The 12381-nt window shown below is 66.8% G+C and overlaps 1 protein-coding gene across 1 annotated transcript in view; it reads right to left on the bottom strand.

The window, feature by feature from the left end:
• Positions 1-2483: 2483 nt before the first annotated feature.
• Positions 2484-12381, bottom strand: part of TMEM132D (transmembrane protein 132D) — a 125275-nt gene continuing 115377 nt past the window's right edge. Inside the window, exons 6-9 of the mRNA XM_055147620.1 lie at positions 9266-9471; positions 8499-8772; positions 6692-6883; positions 2484-5742 (exon numbers count right to left, since the gene is read on the bottom strand). Coding sequence (XP_055003595.1) covers positions 4621-5742; positions 6692-6883; positions 8499-8772; positions 9266-9471 — 1794 coding nt within the window. The 3' untranslated portion in view covers positions 2484-4620. The remainder of the gene's footprint in view (positions 5743-6691; positions 6884-8498; positions 8773-9265; positions 9472-12381) is intronic.

Genomic DNA, 12381 nt, shown 5'->3' with positions numbered 1-12381 from the left:
GAGGGGCACCTTGGGGGTCTCGCGACAGTGGGCAGGCTCAGCTTGGCGGGCCGACGGCCCGGGGCTGTGCGAGAGACGGACGCTCCCGTGTCTCGCTCAGTGGGGGCTCTCGGGCCCGTGGGAGAGCCGGGCCCTGGCTGGTGGCCCCCGGGGAGCAGAGCTGAGCCACTGCCAGCGGCGGTGGGGACCCTCCCCGCCCATGTCTCCGGCGCTAATGAGACCCTCAATGAGCTCCCCAGGAACCCTTCCAGGCTCCCGAGCCAGTGCTCTGCTCCTCAGCTCTTATGCCCTTAGGGCGAGAGCTGACCCGGCCCTGCCACCCCAGGGCGCCCCGGGAGTCAGCCTGACCCCCAGCCCGTGGGGCTCCCCGGGACTGGGCGGTGCCCCACAGGGCTCTGCTCCTGCACGTCCCCAGCCCCCCCCCCGCAAAGTGTTTAGAGAAGCTCGCGGGAACCTCCGGGCGGGTTCCAGGCCCGGGAGCGCGGGGACGACGCGGGGCCTGGGTCAGGGACGCCCCTGCACAGCAAGGCCCCCGGGCAGACGGGGCCCGGCCGGGGCCTCCCTGCTCTGGGGACCCTGAGAGCACAGAGGGCCCGAGTCTCTCTGCATCCCCGGACTTATGGTCACCTCGCGGGGACGCGCCCAGGGCAAGAGGCCGTGTCCATCCAAAGGGAAAGGTGACAGGTCGCGTAAGGAGGTCCTGGGGCGGGCCAGGTACCTGGACCCCACTAGGTGGAAACTCAGTTTCCTGGCTGTCATCTGTTCACCGTCTGTTTACACCTGTACACGCCCTCAACAACAGCCCACCCACCCCACCCACCATCCACCACCACCCACCCACCACCACCACCACCCTCCACCCACCACCCACCACCACCCACCCACCCATCACCACCCACCCTCCACCCATCCACCCACCACCACCCACCATCCATCCATGCATCCACTCACCCATCCCTCCACCCACCCATCTATGCACCCACCCACCCATCTACCCCCCCCCACACACGTGTGCTTGCTGACTCCCTTAGGTCGTGGCTCGAGGCCCCGAGCTTATAAAGGGGAAAGGTGGGACGGGCTTCACTCCCTGGAGCGCGTATGGCTTCCGGGAAGGCAGGGTCCCGGGGCGGTTTCCTCTCGGGCGCAGACGCCCTAAACCAGGAGCAGAGGTGGGTGTGGGGGGTCCGACTCGGGAGCAGAGAAGCTACTGACAGCTGACAGAGGGGCCCGGAGCGTTAATTCCGGGCGAGCAGGGCTCTAGAGGGCCAGGGCTTCACACCAGGGACCGAGGAGGGGGCGGGACAATGGGGACGCAGGGCCCCGGGGCCCTTGGGCAGTGCCCGAAGTCCACGTTCCTCTCAAGGATTTACGGGCACCTCCAGGAGCACTAGAACCCGGGCCATGACAGGGCCTGAGCTGTGCTTCCGAAGGTCACCCTGCAGATGTTCCACTCAGCAGACGTGGCTCCCAGCCAGGACGTGGGGGTCGGGGGGGGGCAGAGGGCAGCCGAGCGCGGCCGTCCAGTCCCCGCATACGTGGCCGCACTGCTCGGAGCCACGGCAGAGCTGGCCCCAGGCTGGGTGCAGGGCTCGAGGGCCCTGCGAGGAATTCCAGGTCTGGTCCCGGGAGCGAGCGGGTCCCGGGGTCTCCCGATGGAACACGCCGGCCTTTCATCTGGAGCACAGGCCTGGGGCAGGGCTGCCCAGCCGCGTCCATCGTGCCGGAGGCACCGTGAGCACCGAGAGGGGAGGGATGGGGCGGAGACGAGTGTCCGCGATTGCTCCCTGGGTCACCAGGGACCCGACAGCAAAGCTCCCTCCTCCCCTCGGGGGCCCACCCTCCTCCTGGAGTCCGCCGGCCTCTGCCGGCTCTGCCCCCCGCCCCTGCCGTCCAAGCTGGCCGAGCTCTGGGCTCCCGTGTAAGACCCGCCTGCCCGCTGAGCCCTCGGCCCCGCTCTGGCCTGACCAGCTCCCGAGGGTCTCCCTCCTCTCCTTCCTAACCGGGGCACCTCCCAGAGTCCAGTGCTGGACACGGAGCCCGGCCCAGCGGCCGGGGTGTCCCGAGCTCCACCCGCCGTCCTTTTCCCCAGGGCTCCATGCCCAGTCCTGGGACGGTTCAGCCGTGCCCCCGAGTTCACGTATGTCCTCTGGCCGCGCTTGGCTGTGGCCCTCCTGGACGTCAGATGAGGCGCCCGTGTGGGTGCCCCTGAACCCCGTGGGTCCTGGTGGGCGGGGACCGACTCACATGCACTCTGCCTGCAGCGGGGGCTGCTCCCAAGCCTGTGCCAGGACCCCCTGGCAGGGGCCTGCCTTCCCACTCCTGACCCGGCTCTGACCCTGGGCTCTGGGGCCAGTCCGGGGATAACAGGTCCTCCTCCTGCTCCGTGGAGACCCAGCATGGTAGCCGGGGCCACTTGGGTGGAAGCTGGCGTCCCCCGGGGTGGCCGGGCCCGTCTCGGGGGGTCCAGGAGGGAGACGCAGTCGCAAGGGGACCAACAGGCACTCTTTATTCACAGCCAACGGACCCTGTGCAAAATCTGCTTCGAGACCCCCCGAAGGTCCCCGGGGCCGGGAGCAGGACTCCGGCCAGACATGGGCGGGGGGGGCACAGCCACACCCACCCGGCCAGGGGCTGCTGAGACACACCTGCACCTCCTGGGCCCTGAGTCCCCAGACATGCAGAGGGGACCCAGCACATACGTGGCAGGCCAGGAACACAGGACCCAGCCGTGCACACAGCAGAGACAGCTGGTACATCTGCACATGCGTGTCACCGTTCGTACCCACATGCCAGCACACATTATTGCTTCTGCACTTGTCCCTGCCCACACATGTCTTCTACACATGTGTAGCAGTATTACATGTTACTGTTCATACACGTTATTGCCTCTGCACTTGTCCCTGCCCAAACATCATCTATACACACATCACTGCTCACACATGTTACTGCCTACATGTGTCTTCAGTCACGCAAGTTATTGCCTATACACATGTGGTTACCTGCACATGTGATCTATACATACATGTCCCTGTCTAGACACACATGTAATTGTTTGTACATGTGTGGCTCTCTACACACATCACTATTCACACATATTTGTCTCTACCTCTACACACATTCACCATCTACATTTCTCAGTGTCTACACGCACCACCACACATACATGTTCATCACTACCTATACATACGTGTCACTGCCTATACACGCGTGGCTGCTCAGACACACCTATCACAGCCTCCACACACATGCCCCTGTCTGTACATACAAACTGCTGTCTCCACATGCATCACCATATACACATGTGCCCCATCTACACACGCATGTCACTGTGACCACATGTCACCATATACACACGTGCCCCATCTACACACACATGTCACTGACCACATGTCACCATATACATGTGCCCCGTCTACACGCATGTCACTGTGACCACATGTCACCATATACACACGTGCCCCATCTACACACACGTCACTGTGACCACATGTCACCATATACACATGTACCCCATCTATACACACGTCATGTCACTGTGACCACATGTCACCATATACACACGTGCCCCGTCTACACACGCATGTCACTGTGACCACATGTCACCATATACACACATACCCCATCTACACACATGTCACTGTGACCATGTCACCATATACACATGTGCCCCATCTACACATGCATGTCACTGTGACCACATGTCACCATATACACATGTGCCCCATCTATACACGCATGTCACTGTGACCACATGTCACCATATACACATGTGCCCCGTCTACACACGCATATCACTGTGACCACATGTCACCATATACACATGTGCCCCGTCTACACACGCATATCACTGTGACCACATGTCACCATGTACACACGTGCCCCATCTACACACGCATGTCACTGTGACCACGTCACCGTATACACACGTGCCCCTGTCTACACCTGCGTGCCCACATCTTCCCATGCTAGTGCCTGTGTTCTGTGCAGACGAGGAGGGCAGCCCTTGCCCGGACAGGCTGGCCTCGTGCACGGGGCCTCATGGCCAGTCCAACTGGCCAGTGAAGGTGGGGGAGGGGCTGCGCCCGGCCCTTCAGTCGCCGCCTGTGCCGGGGGAAGCTGAGCTGGGAGCGCCCAGGCCTCGGTGGTTCAGAGGCCCGCGGGCCGGGCACGGAGGCTGTCCTGGGTCCCGCTCCTGGGCCGGTGGGCCCCGCCTGCAGGGGGGAGAAGCTTCCTGAGCTCCAGTCCCTGCTGGGCCTGCCCGTGGGCCGTGGTGGGGGTCTTTGTCCACCTGCATCCTTGGTGGGGCCACACAGCGGCCTCCGGGAAGACGCCCGGGTGTCGTGCCCGGCGGTGAGGCCTGGGCTGGCGGGAGAGCCTGGTCCTGGCCCGGCTGGCCTTGTCCGTGCCCCGTAGGTCCGTGCAGGAGAAGGCCAGTGCACGCTGCCCAGACACGGGAGCTGGCCGGCCCCACCCGCACCACCCGGCACGGGCCCCCCCAGCCGCCACCCGGGCACAGACACAGGGGCCTCAGCGTCGCCCTCTAGGCCTCGGGGCCCGCCCTGCAGCGGGCAGCAGCCCCGGGCCCGCCGCACCAGCGAACATCAGCCGGGCGAAGCTGGCTCACACGCCTTTGTGCGGGCGCTCCCAGCGGCAGTGCTGGCCCCCGGGGGCCCCCACGTCCTGGCAGCCCCAGTGGCCGGCGGCCTCCCCGCGGGGCAGCGTGGCGGGGCCCCCGGCGTCGGGCGAGATGAAGGTGGTGAACGTCACTCTTTTCCTCTTGGACGTGGGCGAGGCGGGGGGCTCGGCCTTCCGCTCCCTCCCGCCGGGGGCCGGGGGGCCCGCGGCCCAGCACAGCTGCCCGTTGGGGCTCGTCGGGGAGCTGGTGGCCAGCAGGTACTTGCTCTCCTCGAAGTCCAGGCCCCTGTCCAGGGCCGTGGTCTGCTCCTCGGGGCCGGTGGCGAGCCCGGCGGGGTTCTCCAGCAGCTCGGCCCGCTGGCTCAGGCCCACCCAGTCGTGCGCGTGGCTCACGCCCTCGGCCTCCTCGAAGGGGCCCTGCTTGCGCCGGTAGCGGAGGGCGAAGGCGGCGCAGTTGACCAGGAAGAGCAGGATGGCCAGGCAGAAGACGCCCAGCAGTGCGTACATGCCCACCTCCAGGTCGCTCAGGCCCTGGGCGGCCTGCGCCAGCTCGTCCTCCGCCGGGGCCCCGCCGCTTCCGGGGCGGCCCCCCGGGGCGGGGAGGCTGGGGAAGCCGAAGGGGACGGTGTGCGGCCCCGGGAAGGGGGGCCTCTGCGTGGCCGGGCCGCGCCCCTGCGGGGGGCCGGGGGAGCTGCTGGCCGGCGCGCCCCCCCGGCCGCCCCATTCCTGCGGGGGCCAGCGGGGCCTGCGGTCACCGGCTCCAGTCTCCAGGGGGGCCGCCGCCCCCGAGTACCTGCCCTCGCTGGCGTTGGGGCGGGCGTCGTTTGGGCCGAACTTGACCTTGAGGCCGGCTGTCCCCGTGGCCAGCACGCTCCTGCGCTTGGACTTCTGGCACTGCTCGCTGATGGCCAGCTCCACCCGCACCAGGGAGCCCTGCCCTTCCGCCTCGGCGGCCACCGTGGGCCACCGGGACTCGGGGTCCTGCCGGATGGACACCACCTTCTCGTCCAGGGACGTGGCCAGCAGGGAGAAGTCCTTCCCGTCGTAAATGTCCAAGGGCGTGACAGCCCCATCACTGAACTGGACCCAGCAGCTGAGGGCGGCTTCCTGCAGGGGCAAGGAGGGGCCGGTGGGCAGGACGGAGACCCCCACAGCGAGGCGTGTGAAGGGGTGGGCTGTGGACCCGACAGCCCTGCTCACAGCTCGGGCCGCCACGCACCAGCGTCCACACCTCAGTGAAAAGGAGTCACTGCAGGGCGTCTGCCCTTCGTGTGGCCAGCGGGGTTTGGGCCCTGGCACCCATCAGGGCACCCATTAGGGCACCCATCAGGGCACCCATCAGGGCCCTTGAGCCCCACCAGGAATTATCCCTGAGCACAGACCCAGGAGTAAGCTCTGAGCACTGCCGGGTGGAGCTCAAAATTTAAAAAAAATTGGGTTATTGTAGTCTGGGGGTTAGGCGGGCTTGGAAGGAGGGAAGGGACACCCCCTGCATGACCCTGCTGTGTGACCTCACCTGTGTGACCCCCTGTGTGACCATACCTGTGTGACCCCCTGTGTGACCTCACCTGTGTGACCCCCTGTGTGACCTCACCCGTGTGACTCGCCTGTGTGACCTCACTTGTGTGATTCACCTCTGTGACCGCTCCGCGTGACCCTCCTGTGTGACCTCACCTGTGTGACCCCCTATGTGACTTAATCTGTGTGGCTTCCTGTGTGACCTTACCTGTGTGTCTCACCTGTGTGACCTTACCTGTGTGATTCACCTGTGTGACCTCACCTATGTGGCCCCCTGTGTGACCTTACCTGTGTGTCTCACCTGTGTGACCTTACCTGTGTGTCTCACCTGTGTGACCTCACCTATGTGGCCCCCTGTGTGACCTTACCGGTGTGTCTCACCTGTGTGACCTTACCTGTGTGATTCACCTGTGTGACCTCACCCGTGTGACCCCTCTGTGTGACATCACCCGTGTGACTCGCCTGCAGTGACCCACCTGTGTGGCCCCCGTGTGGCCCCTGCGCTGTGCCTGGTTCTTCCCCTGCTCTTGGGCCGTACCTGTTTGGGCCTCTGCAGCAGCTCCTGGGCCGTGGCCGTGGCGAAGATGGCCTTGCTGCTCCCCGGGCTGAGCTGCAGGGACAGCGAGAGCCCCGCCACCAGCTGCACCCCGAGGTCGGTGACGGCCACCTTCTCCTCCAGCACCGTGATGGTCTTCTCCGCCAGGATGGCGTCCGACAGCGGGGACAGGATCTGGGGGCAGGGCGCGACTGTGAGGCCCAGCCACACCCGCAGGGGGCAGGGCAGAGTGGACGCTGGACAGGGGAACATCCGCGTTCCCGGCCACTCCCCCAAGGTACTACAGATCATGGAGACACACAGTACATTGTGGGACAGGGGGCCTGTCACATGATCGTAGGAACATTCGTGTGTTATGGGACAGCTGCAACATGCATGTGTCATGGGACACCTGGAACATCCATGTGTCATGGGACAGCTGGAACATACATGTGTCATGGGATAGAAGGAACATAAATATGTCATGGAATAGCTGGAACACACATGTGTCAAAGGACAACTGTAAACACATGTGTCATGGGATATCAGAAATAAACATGTGCCATGGGATAGCTGGAACATGTATGTGTCATGGAATAATAGGACCATACATGTGTCGTGGGATAGTAGGAACATACATGCATACCGGAGAGTGGGAGTATGGATCACATGATAGTCTGAGGCATATGTCTCATGACAATGGGCGCATGTATGTGCCAAGTAACAGGGCACACATGTTTTGTGACAGTGGGAGTGTGTATGAGTCACGTGATGGAACATGTGTGTAGGGTGACAGTTATGTGTGTCCCGTGGTGGTGGTAGGCAGGGGCCGTCCACGCTCAGGTGGTGGAACATGCCTGCTGGCACGTGTGTCTCCACACGGGGCCGCAGGCAGGGGCGGGGCTCGGGTGCCCTGTGGGCAGGGGCGGGGCGGGGCTGGGCGGGGCTCGGGTGCCGTGTGGGCAGGGGCGGGGCGGGGCTGGGCGGGGCTCGGGTGCCGTGTGGGCAGGGGCGGGGCGGGGCTGGGCGGGGCTCGGGTGCCGTGTGGGCAGGGGCGGGGCGGGGCTGGGCGGGGCTCGGGTGCCGTGTGGGCAGGGGCGGGGCGGGGCTGGGCGGGGCTCGGGTGCCGTGTGGGCAGGGGCGGGGCAGGGTGGGCGGGGCTCGGGTGCCGTGTGGGCAGGGGCGGGGCGGGGCTGGGCGGGGCTCGGGTGCCGTGTGGGCAGGGGCGGGGCGGGGCTGGGCGGGGCTCGGGTGCCGTGTGGGCAGGGGCGGGGCGGGGCTGGGCGGGGCTCGGGTGCCGTGTGGGCAGGGGTGGGGCAGGGTGGGCGGGGCTCGGGTGCCGTGTGGGCAGGGGTGGGGCAGGGTGGGCGGGGCTCGGGTGCCGTGTGGGCAGGGGTGGGGCAGGATGGGCGGGGCTCGGGTGCCGTGTGGGCAGGGGTGGGGCAGGGTGGGCGGGGCTCGGGTGCCGTGTGGGCAGGGGCGGGGTGGGGCTGGGCGGGGCTCGGGTGCCGTGTGGGCAGGGGCGGGGCGGGGCTGGGCGGGGCTCGGGTGCCGTGTGGGCAGGGGCGGGGCGGGGCTGGGCGGGGCTCGGGTGCCGTGTGGGCAGGGGTGGGGCAGGGTGGGCGGGGCTCGGGTGCCGTGTGGGCAGGGGTGGGGCAGGTTGGGCGGGGCTCGGGTGCCGTGTGGGCAGGGGCGGGGCGGGGCTGGGAGGGGCTCGGGTGCCGTGTGGGCAGGGGCGGGGCAGGGTGGGCGGGGCGTCGCGCGGCTCCTCCCCTTCCGGGTGTGGCGGGCAGCGCGGCCGGGGCCCTACCTGCAGCGTGGCCATGCCCAGCTCCTGGCCCACCAGGACGTGTCCCTGCAGCAGCGCGGCCACCCGCGGCTCGTCCACCTGCATCGAGTCCCGCACCAGCTCCGTGATGTCCACCTGCCAGTCGGGGCCCAGCAGGTGCGCGGGCGGCGCCCCCGGCTCGGCCGCCTCGGCCACGAACTGGGCGAGGACGCGCACGGTGGCCCGCTGGAACTGCAGCGCGCAGCCGCGGGCCCTGCGCTGCTCCTCCTCCTCCTCCTCCTCCTCCGCGCCCGGCCTGTGGGTCAGCAGGGGGCACGTGGCGAGCAGAGCGGGGCTGGGGCGAGCCTGAGTCTGGCCCCCCGCCCCCCCGAGACCCCCTCCCGCCCCCAGCCCAGCCGTCCTCCCGGGGCGCAGACTCGGCCTCCTCCGGCCTCGGCCTGGGGCCACAGGCGAGCGCCCAGGGCACCCGTGCGTGTGGCCACACCGTCCCGGGGCAGCCCTGGGAGGGGCTTCCGGGCTCCGCGGGCCCAGTCCAGCTGGCGGAGATGGGGCCGCTGCCCACGGGGCCGCTGTCCTGGGCCCGGGTCCTCTCTGGCGCGACGAGCCGAGCAGTCACAGCGGCAGGGACGGTCCCTGGCCGGAGGCCCGGGTGGGGCAGGCGAGGGTGAGGGGCACCAGGGGTTGTAGGGCCGCACCGCTCCCGCTGGACACAGCTCATCCTGCCCCTCGGGATGTGGGGCCGGGCCGGGCCGGGGTGGGGGGTCGGGGGTCGCTGAGGCGGCACCCACCTCCTGCTGGCCGCGACGGGCACGCGCCAGCCCTTGATCTGGTTGAGCTCGGGGTCGGACACGTCAATGTGCAGGGGCAGCCGGGGGGCCCAGACAGTCAGTGCCAGCGCCCGGCTCAGCTCCTGGTGGCGGAAGAACGCGGTGGCCCCCACGCGGCCCCGCAGCTCCTTCCCGTTGGCGAACACGGAGTCGCAGCGCTCGGACACCTGCGGGGACGCGGCCCTCAGGGACAGCCCGTGGCGCCGGGAGCGGTCACTTCCCCAGCCCCTCCCGGCAGCTGGGAGGCCGCCCGCACTGCCCGGGGGACGGGCACTCCCGGGTAACTGCTCCCGCTTCGGGTTTTCCAGGGCCCGGGACCCCGCCGGGACGGCCCTGCTCTGTGGCCCGGGCGGGCGTGAGGTGGGCCCAGGGACTGAGGGGACGCAGGGGACGGCAGCGCCCCCCCCCCCAAGTCTCAGCACCCACGGCGACGCTCTGGCGCAAACCTCAGGCTGAGTCCCTGCCAGCCCCGCCCCTTCCCTTTGGACACCACAGCCCAGACCGGCCGCCCAGGGCCACGTGGTGAGCAGGGCGGTCGGAGGCCGGCGTCCACGGCACAGACGGACCCCAGCCTCTCCCAGAGCCAAGTTTTTTTTCCTGAAACCCCGTGAGAGCAGTTACAGAGTTTTCGGTTCAAGTCTCGGTCATACAATGGTGGAACCCCCGACCCTTCACCAGTGCACACTTTCCACACCCACAACCCAGCACCCCCATCCCACACCCTCCCCCTACCTGCGGCAGACGATTTCCATGTCTCTCTCTCTACCGTGATTACATTCAATATTCCGACACCAGACCCACCATCGTTATCTGGGATTTTACCCCAACACTCAGGCCTGCCGACAAGGCAACACTAGACAACCTGCTCTCTATTGCTGATTGTGAATTGTGTATGGTGGTGCGCGGCCGCAATTGCCGAAGTTTTAATAATTAAACCTGGAGGGATTTCTGCCGAGAGCAGCTGTGTTCCCAGCCTGTTCTGAGTCTCTGGGATCCTGGCCCATCAGCAGCTCGACCAGCAGCCAGGGGGCTCATCTGTGGGTGGCAACTCGGGGTCTCATAGGGGCAGGGGTGGGGGGGTGGCTGGCTCCGCCCCCATCCCGCGAGGCCCTGAGTTCCTCGGCACTGCGGGCCCCTGCCTGGCTGTCCTGGCCTCTGGAAGATGGCAGCGGTGACCAGGTCGCCAGGGGAAACAGGCCAAGGCACGAAACCCGTTCCCACCTGGCGTGGTCCGGAGCTGGAAGCCTAATGCGTGTTCCGGACGCATTTCTACCAAATGCCGCGTGTTTGATACTCAGCAACACAATGATCGATCACCCATCCCTCCACCAGTGCAAACCTTCCACCACCAATATCCCCGCTACCCCCCCTTCTCCATAGCAGTCCTCACCCTGCCTCGACGGCAGACAGTGGCTCAGGTACTCTCTCTAGTTCTGGGCATTTTGCTCGAATATTCCCACCACCATTCAAGCCTGCCTTCTAGGGCAGATGCTGGATCATCTACTTTCCACTGCTCACTTCGTATGTCAGGAAAGGTCGAGTGAGCGGCCGCGTGGCTCGGAGAAATAGTGCTGGTCCCCGCATACCGGAGCCCCAGATGCTTGTAGAAGCTCATGGTCGCCGGGATTCCATCTGGAGAGGGGGGGAGACTGCACCTGCTCCATCTGGGGCACCCGGAGATATTGGCTGGGTTTGGCCCGGGGCGGGCTGAGGGCGTAACTTCCGGGATTAGGGCGGGCTGGAAGCCGGGACGGAACTGCCCGGTTCCAGTGCCCCCATGGGCCAGAGCAAAGATTTCTGTACACAATTTGGCCCCTGCACACCGAGTGCCCTGGACAAAAGCCCGTGGATGCCTATTCCCCGGGTGTCCAGCTGCATGTGGACGCCCGTCCCCCAGGTGTCCAGCTGCATGTGGACGCCTGTCCCCCAGCTGTCCAGCTGCCCACAGATGCCTGTCCCCAGGTGTCCAGCTGCCCACAGATGCCCATTCCCTGGCTGTCCAGCTGCTCACAGATGCCCATCCCCAGCTGTTCAGTTGCCCACAGATGCCCATCCCCAGGTGTCCAGCTGCCCACAGATGCCCGTTCCCTGGCTGTCCAGCTGCCCACAGATACCCGTCCCCAGGTGTCACCAAAGCGCCAGCTAAGCCCCACTGGACACTGGAGCTTGATGGCACTCAGTGCGGGCACCTGCTCATCTGTCCATCTGGGTCCCCTGCCCATGCCCACCCTGCCTGGTCCCACCGCTGTCAGGGGGACACACTGACCCCTGCACCCCGCAGCCCCGGCGCCCTCCGGGGGAGCCCTTGCTTGCTCGAGCCTGTTCTCTGCGTCTCGTCTCTGTGAAAGCCGGTGTGTTCTCTGGCACTTCCTCGGGGGCTTTGTCAATGTCTCTCCCCTCCGTGGCCAGGAGCAGAGATGGCCCCTCCCCTTCCCACGGGGGCGGGGGGCAGGGCTGGGCCGGCTCGAGGGCCAGAGAGGTGCCCACCCTTCTGATGGTGCCCAGAGGCTATGGCCGGTGTGGCCCTGAGACGTGCACCCTCGGGGCCACCCCCAGGGCCGTCTGCCCCAGGCTCTGGCCTGCAGGGAAAGCCCGTCTTCCTGGGCCTCCCCGCAGCCCAGGGCAGGCCGGCCTCTGCCCACACGCCCCAAGGGACAGGCTCTGGACTTGGTCCCCCGGCCTGTTCTGGGGGCCGCTCCGAGCCGTGGGCATCTGACCGTGGGGCCCATCACCACGTCCAGCTTGCCCCCAAAGACCTGCGAGTTCCAGAAGGTTCCAGGCAGGGCACAGGAACCACGGCCACACGGGTGGCAGATGCCTCAGCGCCCACCCACCTGCCCGCGTTCCTGCGTGTTGCCAGGACCCGTCAGTGCCCCCGGCCGCAGCAGCACACACGAGTGCTGCTCTTGGAAACTTGGGATGAACAAACAAAATTCAAAGCAAATATTTCCTTAGTATCCCGGACTTTTAGGCTGGGGACAAACACTGAACTTTCAGCTCAGCCTCATTTGGACCGACCCCCCCCCCCCCGCCCGCCCCTGAGCAGCCCGGCCCGCCGGGGCGTCACTGCGGAGCCA

Source organism: Sorex araneus, chromosome 9, assembly GCF_027595985.1.
Source record: "Sorex araneus isolate mSorAra2 chromosome 9, mSorAra2.pri, whole genome shotgun sequence".
Classification (NCBI taxonomy): domain Eukaryota; kingdom Metazoa; phylum Chordata; class Mammalia; order Eulipotyphla; family Soricidae; genus Sorex; species Sorex araneus.
This window is presented reverse-complemented; position numbering and strand designations above follow the sequence as displayed.